The 18,100-nt window shown below is 35.7% G+C and overlaps 1 protein-coding gene across 7 annotated transcripts in view; it reads right to left on the bottom strand.

Moving 5' to 3' along the window:
* Nucleotides 1-18,100, bottom strand: part of ARAP2 (ArfGAP with RhoGAP domain, ankyrin repeat and PH domain 2) — a 196,234-nt gene that overhangs the window by 155,043 nt on the left and 23,091 nt on the right. For all 7 annotated transcript variants that reach the window (XM_027103196.1, XM_027103193.1, XM_027103192.1 and 4 more), the window contains 4 exons: nt 7,974-8,032; nt 6,806-6,882; nt 5,979-6,070; nt 4,153-4,506 (listed from right to left, as the gene is read on the bottom strand). In XM_027103196.1, coding sequence (XP_026958997.1) covers nt 4,153-4,506; nt 5,979-6,070; nt 6,806-6,882; nt 7,974-8,032 — 582 coding nt within the window. The remainder of the gene's footprint in view (nt 1-4,152; nt 4,507-5,978; nt 6,071-6,805; nt 6,883-7,973; nt 8,033-18,100) is intronic.

Below are 18,100 nucleotides of genomic sequence, written 5' to 3'. Positions count from 1 at the left end.
TATTTTGTGGACCTTTCTGTACCAATTATTATACGTTATCTTTCAAATTTATTTTTATTTATATTTTTTTCTGCCCAAAGTGGAAGATACAAAAAAGGCCAGGAACATATCTTGCTTATCTTTGTATTCGTCCAGAAATTCTTGAGCATATTATATACACAAATTTCTGAGTTAACCTTGCATGTTCAGCTCCTGCTGTCCCGGACTGACATTACCACACAATGCTTCCCTATGGTTAAAAACATTAATTTTTTAAAAGAGGAATTTAGCTGAGTAAGAAAAAATGTTCTAAAACATCTTGTCAAGTAAAAATATGAATTCCTCAAGATATATTGCGGTTTTTATAACTATGCTCAGTGTGTGATACCAAACACACAAACATCTTTAGAAAACAGCAGGTTAAAAAGTCAAAAGCGTTTCCTAGTTGCAGATATTCTTGGATATTTCAATACCTGGTTCTCCTAGAAGGGGTGTGGCACATTCAACCATGTTCTCTTTGATTTACAGAAACTCACAGGATTCTTCCTCTGAGTTGCACATTTAGGAAATTCTGGAATAAATTCTATCCAGTCTTCCATATTTGCATCTACTCAGACTTGCTGAAAAGCTTGAGCGTATTAGTTGCAGATAGGAAAGGGGAAGGAAAGAGACTTGTTTTTTTATCTTCAAAACCCAGTGAGGTTTTTTTAACGCAAGACCATTTATTAAGTTTCTCATCTGCCTCACCTGTTTGAAACACTAACAACAAACCCAAGTTCAACATTTTATCAAGATTTTTCCATACAATTTTTTAAACCAACAGTATAAGGCTATATTATAATTAGATCATTCTAATAGTTAAATAAATGTTCATACTTTAAGCTCAGCTGGAAATGTTTCCATATTTCTCTAGTTGCATGGTGTTATCCAATTATTTTCTTACTAAATATTGGGCAGTTTTCACATACTGTGCATTGATTCAGAACTGGCATTTCCATTTCAAAGCAAACAGACACTCAGTCACATGAAATAAATCCAGATTATGAATTTTATTACTTTGTTTAATGTCACTCATGACTGAGGACAGTTTCCAACACTATTTGGAGAAGGATAACCAAGTATGGCTTTTTTTTTTTTTTTTTTTTTTTTTGTGGCGTATCTTGTGGGATCTTAGTTCCCTGAACAGGGATTGAACCCGAGCCCACAGCAGTGAGAGCACAGAGTCCTAAATACTGGACAGAGCAGGGAATTCCCACTATTTGTTTGTAAACTGTGTTTTGACAACACATGTCCTCACATACAGAAAACAGCAGGTTAAAAAGTCAAAAGGGTTTCCTATATGTCTATAGGGGGAAACAGAATTTAAATAAATGCACTGAGAGTTCACTGCTCTGTTAATGTACACCAGCACTATCAACGGCACCAGCAGATTTCCAACCAATACAGTGTCTGGAGTTTAGTTTTTACTACAAGATCCCTATAAATTAAAAAATAGCTGTTTTAGAAAGATTGAAAGAAAAAACTATGTCTAATACTAGTTTGTTTTTACTAATTCATTCAACAACAAACACTAAGAATATCTACCACTTGCTAGGCAATCTTCTAGTTGCTGAGGATACCACAGTAAACAAAAACCAATATAGATGACTGTCCCCACGGAGCATATATGCAACAAATAAATCATCAAGTGTATAAGCTACGAGAAAAATAATTAAGGGAGTAATGGGGTGGTGAGGGAGGGGCAGTGATAATATTAACTTTGGTATTCAGGGATTCGTGCAAAGGAGACTTTAGAGCAAGAACTTGAGGGAAGTAAGGTACAAGTCATGCTGCTCTCTGGGTATGAGCATTCAGGGTAGAAAGGTACCCAAAGAGAGATCCTGCTTCTTATTATGTCTAGATTTGATAGAATAATAAAGTAGTTTCCTTGTTCCGTAATCTATCAGGTTATAATTTTCGATGTGGGGCCCAAAGGAGATGGAGGAAGCTGGTATAAGATTTCAGCTAACCCTCAAATCTGTTTTATGCTACTATGGCCCACAAGCCAAACCTGGCCCATGAAATGTGTTTATAAATAAAGTTTTATGGAAACACAGCCTCATTCATCAGTTTACACATTCTCTGTGGCTGCTTTCACGCTACAACTGCAGAGTTGCTGAGCTCCCACAGACACCATATGGCTGTAAAGATTAAAGTATTTATTATCTGACCCTTTACAGAAAAAGTGTACTAATACTTTCTCTGTGGAATTCAGAATGCCATCAAAATCAGTGCTACCTGCACCAAAGAGACATGCGACCATGACTTAAACAAAGCTCAGTAACCTCTGCATAAGGAATGGGTAGGCATCATTTTGTCTAATTAATGAGCATTTTAAACACCCTCACCATAGCCTACAGAGTCTAACTAGAAAAAGGAAAAATGGAGATTCCACTTGTGGTCTAATAAATACATGCTTCTTGGCCAGTTACACATATTTCTTTTAAGTCATAGCAATATAATCATGGAGAAGAGCTTTTTAATTTCTTGGTGATATAACAAGCTCCTTTGTTTACTTTCCTAGCTGCATCCTGGTAACCTGGAAAAAGACTCTGAAGTCAGAAAACTCAATTATTTTCTCTAAAATGGAAAAATAAAAATCTCAAAAAATTACAGCCTCTAACCTTAGGCAGGTTCAGAATAGAAAGGATGGAAAGTCAGAGTTCTGATAAAAAGAGACAGAAAATGTTCTAACTATCCCAGAGGTGGCCAGTAATGGTGAATCTTTCTCAGTGTGCCTGCAACATAAACATACTAACCTAACTCCATCAAGATCGAGGTACCACCCACCAGAGATCATTCAGGAAACCACAGCTGCTAGGGGCTCTGTATGCAGAATCTGCTAAATCTTCCAGTGATACTTTGAGAGAGCACTGGGATCTCCCTAATCATTTAAATTCTACAGAAATGAAAGACCTGAGACTATTCCCGCTCAATATTTCATTCCACCAGTGTGTATATTTGAGTAATGACTCATACCGGTGCAATTTGACTATGCATTTACCAATAATACCGATGACTGATGAAAAGCAGACACAGTTAACTACTTTGTCATCCTAATGGAACCAGAAAGGAGTGAGACAAAATATGTGATGCTAAGAAGTTCTCTGCTTCAGTTTAGTCAACATCTAATTTGCTAAAGGGATGCAATCCTATAAAGTATTAATCATGTAATTACTAACCACAAAAGGGTTCAGCTTTTTTTTTTCCGATTCCTTAAGAAATATCATTCCTTCTCCCACTAGTCAACTGATGCTTCTTCTAGCAATTTTTTTGCTAATAAAATTTATTTTAGGAGAAAACAAGGCTTTCTAGAAATGATACACCTTTTCGGGGAAGAGTAGAGAAAACCAGCACAACATAGGGACTCACCACAACAACTACTTAAACAGAAGAGATTTAATCCCTAAATAATTTAATAATTCATGAGGAACATTTCCAGTAAATATTTCAAAAGGACATTCAAAATTCAGGATGTCAGAAAATAATTCTAATTAAACATAATCCCTCCCCAAAGATTTCTCAGTACTGCAAAATGCTTAAGGACAGAAGTTTCTTTGTCAACAACTGAAATGATAAAACTGCTTTTAAAGTATAATATTCAAGGGACTCTGACCTTTTGTGCAACATTCAAAACTCAAAACAATATATCAATAGCAGTGAAGCCTAAAATGTAACAGTGACATACTTTCCCCTAACTACAATAAGCCTTGTATTCCCAAACAGAACGCTGTTATAATGGGAGCGAAGAGCGAAGGCCAAACAGCGTGGGCTGAGTAATACAAACTCAATCGCTGTTGTTTTTCTTTGCTACAAATTGAGATACAGGATAGTGCATTTTGGTGCAAAGTTAGAAACTAACATTAAGGATCTAGATGTGAAATCAGACTTCCAGTTTTAATTTGCTATGCAGAACCTTAACCTAGAATTCCACACAGCACATGGCCCATGCCCCACATTATATCTAAAGAAGAGCATTTGCAAAAGTGTATTGAAAGTCCCTACAAACTGTCTCTGTATGCATGGGGGGTGGGGAGGAGCAACAGCAACCTAGCAGGTTTAGAAATGGATACGCTTGAATTTTTAAAAATATGCCACTTAGGGGAAAAAAAACAAAAAAGAATAAATACATACCCTTGGGGACAGAGTTTGTCAAGCCATCCTGATTTAACCTTTCTTGCAGATGATCCATAAAAACAGGCATAGGGAGATATTACATTTGAGGAAATGATTGATGAATCAGCCTTTCCACTTGTTGAGCTTAGTGGATAACTGTGCCTATTAACAGGGACAAAATTCACAGCTTTTTGAGTCCTAGATTTATATGGCTTTGAATGTTTTCTTCTTAAACTGTGAAAGCATTCTTCTACTGTTGAATATTCTGATTCCGAAGCAGAGTCTATAGGAAGATTGTTTTTGTCCTCTCGAGGTATCCAAATATCTTCTACTTTGTCTTCACTTACGTTCTCCATCCTGTTATCATATATGCTAAATGAAAAAAGAATGGTTTTAATATTTCCCACAGCTCTATGTGACTTAAGCCATTGGTTACTTTTTCTATTTATAAACAACCAATCACAGAAATTTAAGGCCAGGAAAAATGGTGGAGTTCAATTAACGCATCTGATAATTTTTAAAACTTCCTGAAAAATAGAAATCTCTCATTATACTAACACATATTTGAATACTACTAGAAGTAGTGTATTTTTTCTTATGTATCATTTAATCTGACCTGTTTATTTTGGGGGTTGGGTGTGAGTGGTGAGGATGGAGACTGCCATATTCTCTGCATCACAATTTAAACGTCTTCACCAGCACCAGTAAGTGGCCAGTCACTTAATGGGCCAGATCATGAACCACTATCTCGTGGAGAGAGGTACTAGAGATCTTATTTCCACATGTTTCCCCTTCTCTGACTCTCCACTAATTGACTTCAAGGACCCTATGTTCCATCATAATGTAATAAAACAAAGAGTACATCTGACTGGTGAGAACTTTAGTATTATTTTGCATCACTAATGAGAAAAAAACTGCACCACATTGCTAACTAGAAAACAAGAAAGGGCCAGGGTACATTCAGAAGGTAAAATCTGTATAACATATAATATTTACTGGAACACATAGTTGCTAAGTATATTCCTATAGATTTAAGGAATGACAAAACAGATTGGCTCAGCCATTTATGCATAATAAAACTCATTACAAAGAAGTTTTTGCTAATCAATGAAACAGATATGCCTAGGAGTCAAATTACATCCTTCTGGACGTGGTATTATAAAAATCATCGCCACCTTAAAGGACTTAACTTGGCCCCTTCCACATTCTGCACTGTAATAAGTTCATATCAAATGCCTACTGAAGATTCTCAATTATTTAGTCTCATCTTAAGGAAACCCTCAACAGTGTTAGCCTTGGAGAATAAAGGTTAAAATAGACAAATGTTAGGTAATGATGCACTACATCAAGTGCTAATAAAGCTGAGAGAAAAATAAAATTTAAGTTGGTACCTTACAAACTCTATTCAATCTCATGTGTGATCCAAATAACTGGATAATCTTCAAGCTGCTTGTCAATGCTGAACTTCTAATAAAAGGATACTTTACATTTGTAAAAATTATGCACCTCACATAGTGACATTTTTGGCACTGCCCCTTTCTTCTTCATAGTAAGGTAACTTCCTATCTTTAAAGTGCAAACATGGTCACCACATATTTGCCACTTTGGGAAAGGGAGAATGGTTTCAATTAGGAAAAGACAAAAATAATGTGCTATAGACTATAGAATCGATTTACAGGCTCTAAATTCAATTACTGAAATGAGTGCTGTTGTCAAAAGAAAGGATTTGAACTTACCAATGTAAACTATTTTCTTAGAAATATAATATGAGCAAGAATTCAACATTGTATATTATATAACATTTTATTCAAAAGAATTAATCATCATCAATCATGTCCTCATACCTTGATTTGACAAAAAATGAGTTTCTTTCAGTAGTTGTTTCCCCTTTGAGTGTTTCTTCCTGGGTCCAAAATTCATTCTTTATGGATCTCTTCTATAAAAAAAAAAAATACACATTTTTTTAGGGGAGCAATATTCTACAAAGATTCACAGTATCTGCGTTTAGTTTTATTAAACAAACGTCAATTGTTTAGATCAATTTTCAATAAAAACAATTTAGTTAGGGTGACTATATTAAACGGTAGCCTTTTGATTCCTTTTTCAATATTTTATTTAAATCATTAATAACTCATCATTTCAACTAAGAAGAACAGAAGATGCTAAGAATAAAATTTATTTACTTTTACTTTCCCACTTACTTTTTGTCTTCCAACTTCTCTTTCATCATGACCAAGAAATAAAATACCAAAAGAGAACAAGTAGTGGAGAGGAAAGACTAAGTGATAAACTGAATAATTAAGATTTGTAAATAGTTAGAAGTCTGTCTATATTTGGGTATAAGGCAAAGTAAAATCTAGTACCTTTTGTCAGTTTGCCTTTCCTTTTTACAGGGGTTTGTCTTATTCTTTTTTTTTTTTTAAGTAACTTGTGGTAAATTTTGAAAACCCACTGATCTGTATTCCTAAAATCAAATTGAAATATATTTCTGTGATATATTTTTAAAGATATAAATCTGCCATGATTTTACTGAGCAGAATTTCGCTGAATGGAAATTTCTTTCTTCAATATAACACATTCTTCAAACAGCTTAAAGGAAAATGAAGAGGCATATATAGGCAGAAAAGCAAAGAATTGAATATGGAAAAAAATTAAAATGTATGGGACTAACCTTGGAATTTTCTAGTCTCTGGAAGAGAAAGGTCTCTCCATAAGGGAAAATGGAAGATGAATTCTCCTCATTCGTATCTTTTGGGGGAATTATAGGATGAGAATAGAAAGATGTGAATAATGTGAAATATTGTTTTAAAAAAGCATGTGTTTAATTATTTTATAGCAATATCACAACTTAAGCTTTCTTCTCTGAGAGTCCAAAATTCTGCTCATAATTCTTACCCTCAAATCAACTCTAAGCATGATTTTCTCAATGTATACACCCCTCACTTCACAACCAAAACACATTACTCACTGTTTCTCAAAGTGTGATGTGTCACATTTGTCCTTGCTAACCTATAGGATCCATGTTAATATAAGTAAGCACATTTCCCCATACAATGGAAATTGTCATGGTGTGTTTATAATGTTAATTCCTAAATAAGAGATTAGTTTTAATGGCAGAAAATTAATCTTAATTCTATTATAATTTTAAACAAATGATCATTAAAAGTTCACTAACATAGCAGCTAGATGTTATAGCATTCAAAATGCCAGAATCCACTTAATATAATCCCTCTAATACCATAACTACTAATGCATCTGTAAGTAAATTCTTTCAAGAGAATTTCCACAATCCCTGAATTACATTGATCCACAAGAAAGAATTCTCAACACTTGCATTTTCTGCTGTGGCAAATTTTTTTAAAGGTTCAGTAGTCAAGTGTTTGCTAACAGCATTGAGAAGAATGTTCCTGAACTTGTACACGCAGAATTTTCAAAAAGAAAGAAAAGCCTCTGTCAATGAGCAGTTGACCAGAGCAATGTCAGCCCTTTCCTGTTACCATGGCAAAATTACTTTCCATAAATCTACGCCCTGTAGTTCAGACTGTCAGAAACCACATAATTTAGTTAAATGCTTTCGACTGTGGTTAATGATAAATGAAGCCTGGGTAAAAAAATCTTTTTACATTAGCATGTGCAAATTTCCAGGAGTCTGCGTATATATTACTGTCTTTCATTCACTCACCTTTAAAAGTGTCTGGAGTACTATGAACCCTGGCAGACAGTTATTCCCACTATTCCCTATTCCACAGGTGGGCTGCTTTCTTGATCATGATTTTAACACTTGTAAGAGTATCAAATGAGTACTAACTAATTTACAGACTTTAAAAGCTGAGACTCACTTTGTTGTGTCATAGATTTTCCAGTTGAGGTGGGAACATTTCTTCTCTCACGGAAATAGCTTAAGGCAAAGGGAAAAATAGATAAAATACGTAAAAATAGATGTTACCATCTTGAGTAAAGGATTAATTGTAGGCACATATATTCTTTTTGTTAGAAAAACTAATATTCAAAAATAAGTTTGATTTTAATGAACAAATACAATGGCCAAATTCCATAAATGTGTTTTTTTAAATAGCCTTAAAGGAAGAGATTTTATTGGATTTTACAAGTGTTTGCTTCTTACATTTATAATTCACAAAAGTAAAATGAACATATTTGCCCAAGTATTTATGTTTTCTTTTGTCTTTAGCTTTACAATATTGAATAAAAAAATCTGTCTGGCTCTAAGAGCATAATTTGAAAATGCATAAGACCTTTTCTCAAAGATCTCACAGCCTTGAGAGAGAAATACTACAGGTAATTAATTAGAATACAACATAACAGCAATGCCAGAGGAAAACACTGTGGAAACAGAAGGTAATGAATACCTACTACCATATGAAAGAGTTCTATTTTTCCATTTAAATATAAGGATCAGGACAGTGTCCTTAACTTCTCTTAAATATAAATATGCCCAAGTAACTATAGGAAAGACTATATATATGTAGTTGTAGTTATCTATTTATTTATATCTATATAAAAGAACAGAAACCAGTGAAATAGAATATAAACAAAATTTAAAAATAATGGTAACCAAAAGCTGGTTCTTTGAAAAGATCAATAAAATTTATAACCCTCAGGGAAGGAAAATAAGAATGAGAGACAGAAGAGACAAATTACTAATATCGGGAATGAAAGAGAGGACATCACTACAAATCCTACAAACATTAAAGGGATAATTACAGACTATTAAGAAAAACTTTATGCCAATAAATTCAACAATTTACATGAAATGGAAAAATTCCTTGAGATACAAATGATCAAATAGGACACAAGAATAGAAAATCTTAATATCCCTGTATCTATTAGAAAAATTGAATTCAGTAATTAATCACCTACCCACAAAAAGCTCCAGGCCCAAATACTGCAATGGTGAGCTCCACCAAACATTTAAGGAAGGAATAATACCAATTCTATGTAAACCTTTTCAGAAAATAGGGAAGGAAGGACTACTTCCTAGTTCATTCAGTGAGGCCAGTATTACTAATACACAACCAGTCAAAAACAAAACAACAAATATTAGACAAATATTCCTTATAAATTTAACATGCAAAAATCGTTAACAAAATATTAGCAAATCAAATCCAACAATACATAAAAAGGATAATATATTATGACCAGGTGAGATTTACCACAAGAAAACAAAGTTGGTTTAACATGGAAAAATTAATATAATTCACCAAATTAAGAAAATAAAGGAGAAAAATCACATTCTCACAGCAATAGATTCAGAAAAACCAATCGACAAAATTCAAAATCCATTCATGACAAAAACTCTCAGCAAACTAGGAATAGAAAAAAACTTCCTCAACCTAATAAAGAGCATTTATGAAAAACCAACATCATAATCAAAGATTAAAGACTGAATCATTTTCCCTAAGACTGGAAATAAGGCAAGGAGGTGGGCGCTCACTAGTTATATACACATTAGTTCATATGTTGCAGTCAGTGCAACAAGCGAAAGAAATAAAAAAACATTCAGATTGGAAAGGAAGGCCTCTTATAAGCAGAAGTCTGTATCTAATCAACAGGAAATCCTTAAAAATCTACCTAAAAGCTTCTCAAACTGCTAAGTCAGTCAGTCTAGCAAGGTACCAGGATAGGGGGAAATATTTTTAAAAATCAATAGTATTTCTAAATACTAGCAATGAACAATTGGAAAAATAGTTTGAAAATATAACTTTTACAAGAGCATAAAGAAACATGAAATACTAAGGGGTATATTTATCAAAATATGGGCAGGATCTGCACACTGAAAACTCTAAAACATTGCTGAGAAAAATTAAAGAAGACCTAAATAAGTAGATATATCATGTTCATGGATTGGAAGACTCAATATCGTTAAGATGTGAATTCTCCACATATTGATATACAGCGTCAACATAATCCCAAACAAAATTCCAGTGATCTTTTTTATAGAAATTAACAAGGTGATGCTAAAATTTACATGCAAATAAGAATAATTTAGAATGGTCAGAACATTTAAAAGAAAGACAAAATTGGAAGATTTATAGTATATGATTTCAATATTTAGTCTAAAACTACAGCAATCAAATTTGTGTGGTATTGGTGAAAGGGCAGACATATAAATCAATGGAATTAAACAGAAGTCCACATATACTCCCACACATCTATGGTCCAGTGATTTTTGAAAAAATATGTCATGGCAATTCAATGGGGAAAGGATAGTCTTTTCAACAAGTGTTGCTGGAATAACTGGATAGCTCAATTTAAAAAAAGAAATGAATATCAACCATTACTTCATACCATATACAAAAATTAACTTGAAATGCAGTTTAGGCCTAAATGTTACTACTAAAACTCTAAACCTTCTGGAAACCAACAGAAGAAAAATTTTGCAACCTTTAAGTATGCAAAGATTTCTTAAATAAGATACAACACCCTCCCAAAAAAAAGTTGGACCTTTATGCTGTCACATATTTCTGATAAATGACTTGTTTCTAAAATATAAAAAGAATACATACAATCTATTAATAGGAATGATTCAATTTAAAAATGGACAAAAATTTAAATAGACACTTTATAAGAGGATACACAAATGTGATAATAAATACGGACTCATTAGAATGGATAAACTTAAGGCTGTAAATACCAAGTGTTAGACAGCATGTTGAATAAATAAAAGGTTTAAATACTGCCAGCAGGAACGCAAAAGGGTACATCCATTTTGGAATACTGCTTGACATTTTCTGATAAAGTTAATTTAAGCTCCCAGCTATCCAATCCTAGAAACTCAAAAGAATTGAAAACATATTTCCAGGGAAATAAAGTTTTCTGGTCTTTCTTCATAGCAGTTTTACCCTCAATAATCAACAACTTAAAGCAAACTAAATGTACATCAACAGGTGAATGATAAACAAATAGTGGTATAAGGACCTAAGGGATTACTACCAAGCTTGGGGGTGGGAACTAATAAAAGGATACAAATTAATACTAAACATAATAATATGAATAACTCTCAAAATCATCATGCTCAGCGAAAGAAGCCTGGCACAAAGACGTATATCCTATATGATTCTATAAGGGAGCGTGGAAGACGGATGGACTGTAGAAGGACACTAAGAAATGCTTAGGGTTGATGGAACTGCCACTTCTTAATTGTGGTGATAATTTAAAAGGTTTACACATCTTTCAAAACTCATCAAATTATATGCTTTGAATTGGTACAGTTTATTATGCAAATATTATATCTCAAAGAGTTGTTTAAAAATGAATTTAGCAAACCTACTCTTCATAGGGTTGATATATAAAATATAAACTATATTCCCAAATATCAGCGAACAAAATGAAATATTAGAAGTGATACCATATACAAAAGTATCAGAAAAATATAAAAACCCAGGATTAAATCTAACAAAAGATTTGTAAGACCTCAGTCCTGAGAAACCATTCCTGAGAAAATTAAAGAAAATCTAATTAAATGGAGGAATATATGGAAGACTGAATACTGCAAAGATGTCAACACTGCCTATGTTCATTTGTAGAATCAATGTAATCCCAATCAAAAGAGTTACAGGGGTGGGTATCTAGGTGGAATTTAACAAGTTGATCTTTAAATTTATAAGAAAAAGCAAAAGACCAAGAATAACTAAGACACCTGAAAAAGAAAGTGAGAAGACTTGCTCTGCTAAGTATCAGGATTTATTTTTAAAGCTATGGTAATGAAGACACTACATTACTGATAAAAGGACAGATATATAGATTATGTCCATATAGAATGGGCATAAAGGCACCCAATATTCATTTAAGTTAAAACAAAGATGTCAATCTTGAGCAATGAGCAAAGCATGTCTTTAATAAGAAGATGACTTGGATATCCACTTGGTATTAAAAGAAAAAGTACTCCTACCTCAAACTATACCTAGAAATCAATTAAAGGTAGATTATAGGGGCTTCCCTGGTGGCGCAGTGGTTGAGAGTCCGCCTGCCGATGCAGGGGACACGGGTTCGTGCCCCGGTCCGGGAAGATCCCACGTGCCGCGGAGCGGCTAGGCCCGTGAGCCATGGCTGCTGAGCCTGCGCGTCCGGAGCCTGTGCTCTGCAACCGGAGAGGCCACAACAGTGAGAGGCCCACGTACCGCAAAAAAAAAAAAAAAAAAAAAAAAAAAGGTGGATTATAAATCCCAACATGATAGGCCAAACAATAAAGCTAGAAGAATATAAAACAGAATTATCTTCTGTGTCTTAACATATGAAAAATTCTAACTCTAAAGGAAAGTAATGGTAAATCTGACTAAATTAAAGAACTTTCGTTCATTAAAAGTCACCATCAAAGAATAAAAAAGCAGTATGTAGAAGAGGAAAATATATATTCGACAAAGGGCTCAAACTCATGGTGCATCAATAGCTCTTAAAAATCATTATAAAACACAGAAAATGCAATTCAAAACAACAACCCCCCTCCCTCAAAATGGGTAAATGACTCCAAAAGGCACCACATAAGAGAAGATAGAAACATGGTCAATGACCAATAAATGCGTTAAAAGGTGCTCGATTTCATTAATCATCAGAAAATACAAATTAAAATCGCAATGAAATATAACTACCCGCCCACCTGTATGGCTAAAATTTTTTAAATAACGAAATTCTGTTGAGGCTATGAGACAAAAGAAATGCACTAGTTAACACTGCTAGTGTTAACATAAGTGAGCATAACTACTCAATGATGAGAACCACTTTGCATTACCCACCAAAGTGCAAGATAAGCATATACTATGACAGCAACGCTACTCCTAAGTATATATTCAACAGACATACATGTAGATGAAAAGAAAAACCACCCAAATGTATGTAAACATAAAAAAGTTAAAGAAGCTGTGGGAGAATCACACAAAAGAATAACATTCAACAGACAAAACAACAAACTGACATGCAGCCACATGGATGCATCTCATAAACATCAGGTTGAATAAAAGATATCGGACACAAAACGTTACTTGCTGTATGATTCAATTTATATGAAATTCTAGAATAGGCAAAAGTAATTCAGTGAGATCAGTGGTTCCCCAATGTAGGTGATAGGATAATTTACTGCCAATGTGCAAAGGCAATTTTTGAGGGATGATAGAAATGTTCTATATCTTGATTGTGGTCACATGGGCGTATATATTTGTCAAAACTCATCAACCTGTCTATTTAATATCAGTCTTTTTTCTTACATGTAAGTTAGATATAAATAAAGCTGGTTTACACATGTGTGTACACATATATCATTTACATGTAGAATACTAGATGATGTGGAGAATGTGAACTATAACAGTAGAATGGATATGATATATCCATATGGGGAAATATTATACAGCAGTGAAAATGAACAGTCTACAAACATAGGTACCAACATAGATTAAGTCTCAAAGTTAAGCAAAATGAACTTAACTAAAAGATTTACTATATGGCTGCATTTTTAAAACCATAAGACAGTCAAAACTACAGTATAGAGAAGGGATTCAAGATGGCAGAAGAGTAAGACATGGAGATCACCTTCCTCCCCACAGATACATCAGAAATACATCTACACGTGGAACAACCCCTACAGACCATCTCCTGAACGCCAGCAGAAGACCTAAAACCTCCCAAAAGGCAAGAAACTCCCCCACGTACCTGGGTAGGGCAAAAGAAAAAAGAAAAAACAGAGACAAAAGAATAGGGATGGGACCTGCACCAGTGGGAGGGAGCTGTGAAGGAGGAAAGGTTTCCACACACTAGGAAGACCCTTCGTGGGTGGAGACTGCGAGTGGCGGAGGGGGGAGCTTCAGAGCCACGGAGGAGAGCGCAGCAACAGGGGTGTGGAGGGCAAAGTGGGGAGATTCCCGCACAGAGGATCGGCGTTGACCAGCACTCACCAGCACGAGAGGCTTCTCTGCTCACCCCCCGGGGCGGGTGGGAGCGGGGAGCTGAGGCTCGGGCTTTGGTTGGATGAGGACTGGGGTTGGCTGCATGAACAGAGCCTAAAGAGGGCTAGTGTGCCACAGCTAGCCGGGAGGGAGTCCGGGAAAAGGTCTGAAGCTGCCGAAGAGGCAAGACACTTTTTCTTGCCACTTTGTTTAGGGGTGTGCAAGGAGAGGGGATTAAGAGTGCTGCTTAAAGGAGCTCCAGAGATGGGCGTGAGCCGTGGCTATCAGCGCGGACCCCAGAGATGGGCATGAGATGCTAAGGCTGCTGTTGCAGCCACCAAGAAGCCTGTGTGCAAGCACAGGTCACTCTCCACATCTCCCCTCCTGGGAGCTGTGCAGCCTGCCACTGCCAGGGTCCCGTGATCCAGGGACAACTTCCCCGGGAGAACACATGGTGTGCCTCAGGCTGCTACAACGTCATGCTGGCCTCTGACGCCACAGGCTTGCCCAGCATTCCGTACCCCTGCCTCCCCCCGGCCTGAGTGAGCCAGAGCCCCCGAATAGCTGCTCCTTTAACCCCGTCCTGTCTGAGTGAAGAACAGATGCCCTCAGGTGACCTACATGCAGAGGCGGGGCCAAATCCAAAGCTGAACCCCAGGAGCTGTGAGAACAAAGAAGGGAAAGGGAAATCTCTCCCAGCAGCCTCAGAAGCAGCGGAGTAAATCTCCACAATCAACTTGATGTACCCTGCATCTGTGGAATACCTAGATAGACAATGAATCATCCCAAATCAAGGAGGTGGAACTTTGGGAGCAACAATATATATATATTTTTTTTTCCCTTTTTATCTTTTTCTGAGTGTGTATGCTTCTGTACGTGATTTTGTCTGTATAGCTTTGCTTTTATTAGTTGTCCTAGGGTTCTTTCTGTCCGTGTTTTTTCTTTATTTTAGTATAGATTTTAGTGCTTCTTATCATTGGTGGATTTGTTTTTAGGTTTGGTTGCTCTATTCTTTCCTTCTTTCTTTATTACTTTAAAAATTTTTTAATAATTATTTTTTAATTTAATACCGTTATTTTATTTCATTAAATTTCATTTCATTTTATTTTATCTTTTTCTTTCTTTCTTTCTTTTTTCCCCCCTATTGTGCTGAGCCGTGTGGATAACAGGCTGTTGGTGCTTCGGCCAGGCATCAGGGCTATGCCTCTGAGGTGGGAGAGCCAATTTCAGGACACTGGTCCACAAGAGACCTCCCAGCTCCATGTCATATCAAATGGCAAAAATCTCCCAGAGAACTCCATCTCAACGCCACGACCCAGCTCCACTCAATGACCAGCAAGATACAGTGCTGGACACCCTATGCAAAACAACTAGCAAGACAGGAACAAAACCCCACCCATTAGCAGAGAGGCTGCCAAAAATCATAATAAGGTCACAGACACCCCAAAACACACTACCAGATGTGGACCTACCCAACAGAAAGAAAAGATCCAGCCTCATCCACCAGAACACAGGCTCTAGTCCCCTCCAGCAGGAAGCCTACACAAACCACTGAACCAGCCTTAGCCACTTGGGGCAGACACCAAAAGCAATGGGAACTACAAACCGGCAGGCTGCGAAAAGGAGACCTCAAATACAGTAAGTTAAGCACAATGAAAAGACACAGAAACACACAGCACATGAAGAAGCAAGGTAAAAACCCACCAGACCTAACAAATGAAGAGGGAATAGGCAGTCTACCTGAAAAAGAATTCGGAATAATGATAGAAAAGATGATCCACAATCTTGGAAACAGAATGGAGAAAATACAAGAAATGTTTAACACCGACCTAGAAGAACTAAAGAGCAAACAAACAATGATGAACAACACAATAAATGAAATTAAAAATTCTCTACAAAGGATCAGTAGCAGATTAACTGAGGCAGAAGAACGGATAAGTGACCTGGAAAATAAAATAGTGGAAATAAGTACTGTAGAGCAGAATAAAGAAAATAGAATGAAAAGAATTGAGGACAGTCTCAGAGACTTCTGGGAAAACATTAAATGCACCAATATTCGAAACATAGAGGTCCCAGAAGAAGAAGAGAAAAAGAAAGGGACTGAGAAAATATTTGAAGAGATTATAGTTGAAAACTTCCCTAATATGGGAAAGGAAATAGTCAAGTCCAGGAAGCACAGAGAGTCCCATACAGGATAAATTCAATGAGAAATACACCAAGACACATATTGATCAAACTATCAAAAATTAAATACAAAGAAAAAATATTAAAAGCAGCAAGGGAAAACCAACAAATAACACATAAGGGAATCCCCATAAGGTTAACAGCTGATCTTTCAGCAAAAACTCTGCAAGACAGAAGGGAGTGGCAGGATATATTTAACGTGATGAAAGGGAAAAATCTACAACCAAGATTACTCTACCCAGCAAGGATCTCATTCAGATTTGACGGAGAAATTAAAACCTTTACAGACAAGCAAAGCTAAGACAATTCAGCACCACCAACTAGCTTTACAACAAATGCTAAAGGAACTTCTCTAGGGAGGAAACACAAGAGAAGGAAAAGACCTAAAATAACAAACCCAAAACAATTACGAAAATGGTAATAGGAACATACATATCGATAATTACCTTAAATGTAAATGGATTAAATGCTCCAACCAAAAGACATAGACTGGTTGAAGGGAGACAAAAACAAGACCCATATATATGCTGTCAACAAGAAACCCACTTCAGACCCAGGGACACATACAGACTGAAAGTGAGGGTATGGAAAAAGATATTCCATGAAAATGGAAACAAAGCTGGAGTAGCACTTCTCACATCAGACAAAACAGACTATAAAACAAAGACTTTTACAAGAGACAAAGAAGGACACTATAATGATCAAGGGATCAATCCAAGAAGAAGATATAACAATTATAAATATATTTGCACCCAACGGAGGAGCACCTCAATACATAAGGCAACTGCTAACAGCTATAAAAGAGGAAATCGACAGTAACACAATCATAGTAGGGGACTTTAACACCCCACTTTCACCAATGGACAGATCGTCCAAAATGAAAATAAAAAAGGAAACACAACCTTTAAATGATACATTAAACAAATTGGACTTAATTGCTATTTACAAGACATTCCATCCAAAAACAACAGAATACATATTCTTCTCAAATGCTCATAGAACATTCTCCAGGATAGATCATATCTTGGGTCACAAATCAAGCCTTGGTAAATTTAAGAAAACTGAAATTGTTTCAAGTATCTTTTCCAACCACAATGTTACGAGACTAGATATCAATTACAGGAAAAAATCTGTATAAAATACAAACACATGGAGGCTAAACAATACACTACTTAATAACCAATAGATCACTGAAGAAATCAAAGAGAAAATCAAAAAGTACCTAGAAACAAATGACAATGAAAACACGACGACCCAAAACATAAGGGATGCAGCAAAAGCAGTTCTAAGACGGAAGTTTATAGCAATACAATCCTACCTTAAGAAACAAGAAACATCTCAAATAAACAGCCCAAACTTACAACTAACACAATTAGAGAAAGAAGAACAAAAAAACCCCAAAGTTAGCAGAAGGAAAGTAATCATAAAGATCAAATCAGAAATAAAAGGAAAAGAAATGAAGGAAACGATAGCAAAGATCAATAAAACTAAAAGATGGTTCTTTGAGAAGATAAATAAAACTGATAAACCATTAGCCAGACTCATCAAGAAAAAAGGAAGACTCCAATCAACAGAATTAGAAATGAAAAAGGAGAAGTAACAACTGATACTGCAGAAATACAAAGGATTATGAGAGATTACTACAAGCAACTATATGCCAATAAAGTGGACAAACTTAAAGAAATGGACAAATCTTAGAAACGCAAAACCTTCCGAGACTGAACCAGGAAGAAATAGAAAATATGAACAGACCAATCACAAGCACTGAAATTGAAACGGTGATTAAAAATCTTCCAATAGGGCTTCCCTGGTGGCGCAGTGGTTGAGAGTCCGCCTGCCGATGCAGGGGACACGGGTTCATGACCTGGTCTGGGAGGATCCCACATGCC

This window comes from Aethalodelphis obliquidens, unplaced genomic scaffold (assembly GCF_003676395.1).
Source record: "Aethalodelphis obliquidens isolate GAN/ISIS:26980383/991018 unplaced genomic scaffold, ASM367639v1 scaffold6, whole genome shotgun sequence".
Classification (NCBI taxonomy): domain Eukaryota; kingdom Metazoa; phylum Chordata; class Mammalia; order Artiodactyla; family Delphinidae; genus Aethalodelphis; species Aethalodelphis obliquidens.
Note: the sequence above shows the minus strand (reverse complement) of the source record. Positions and strands in the feature narration are given on the sequence as shown.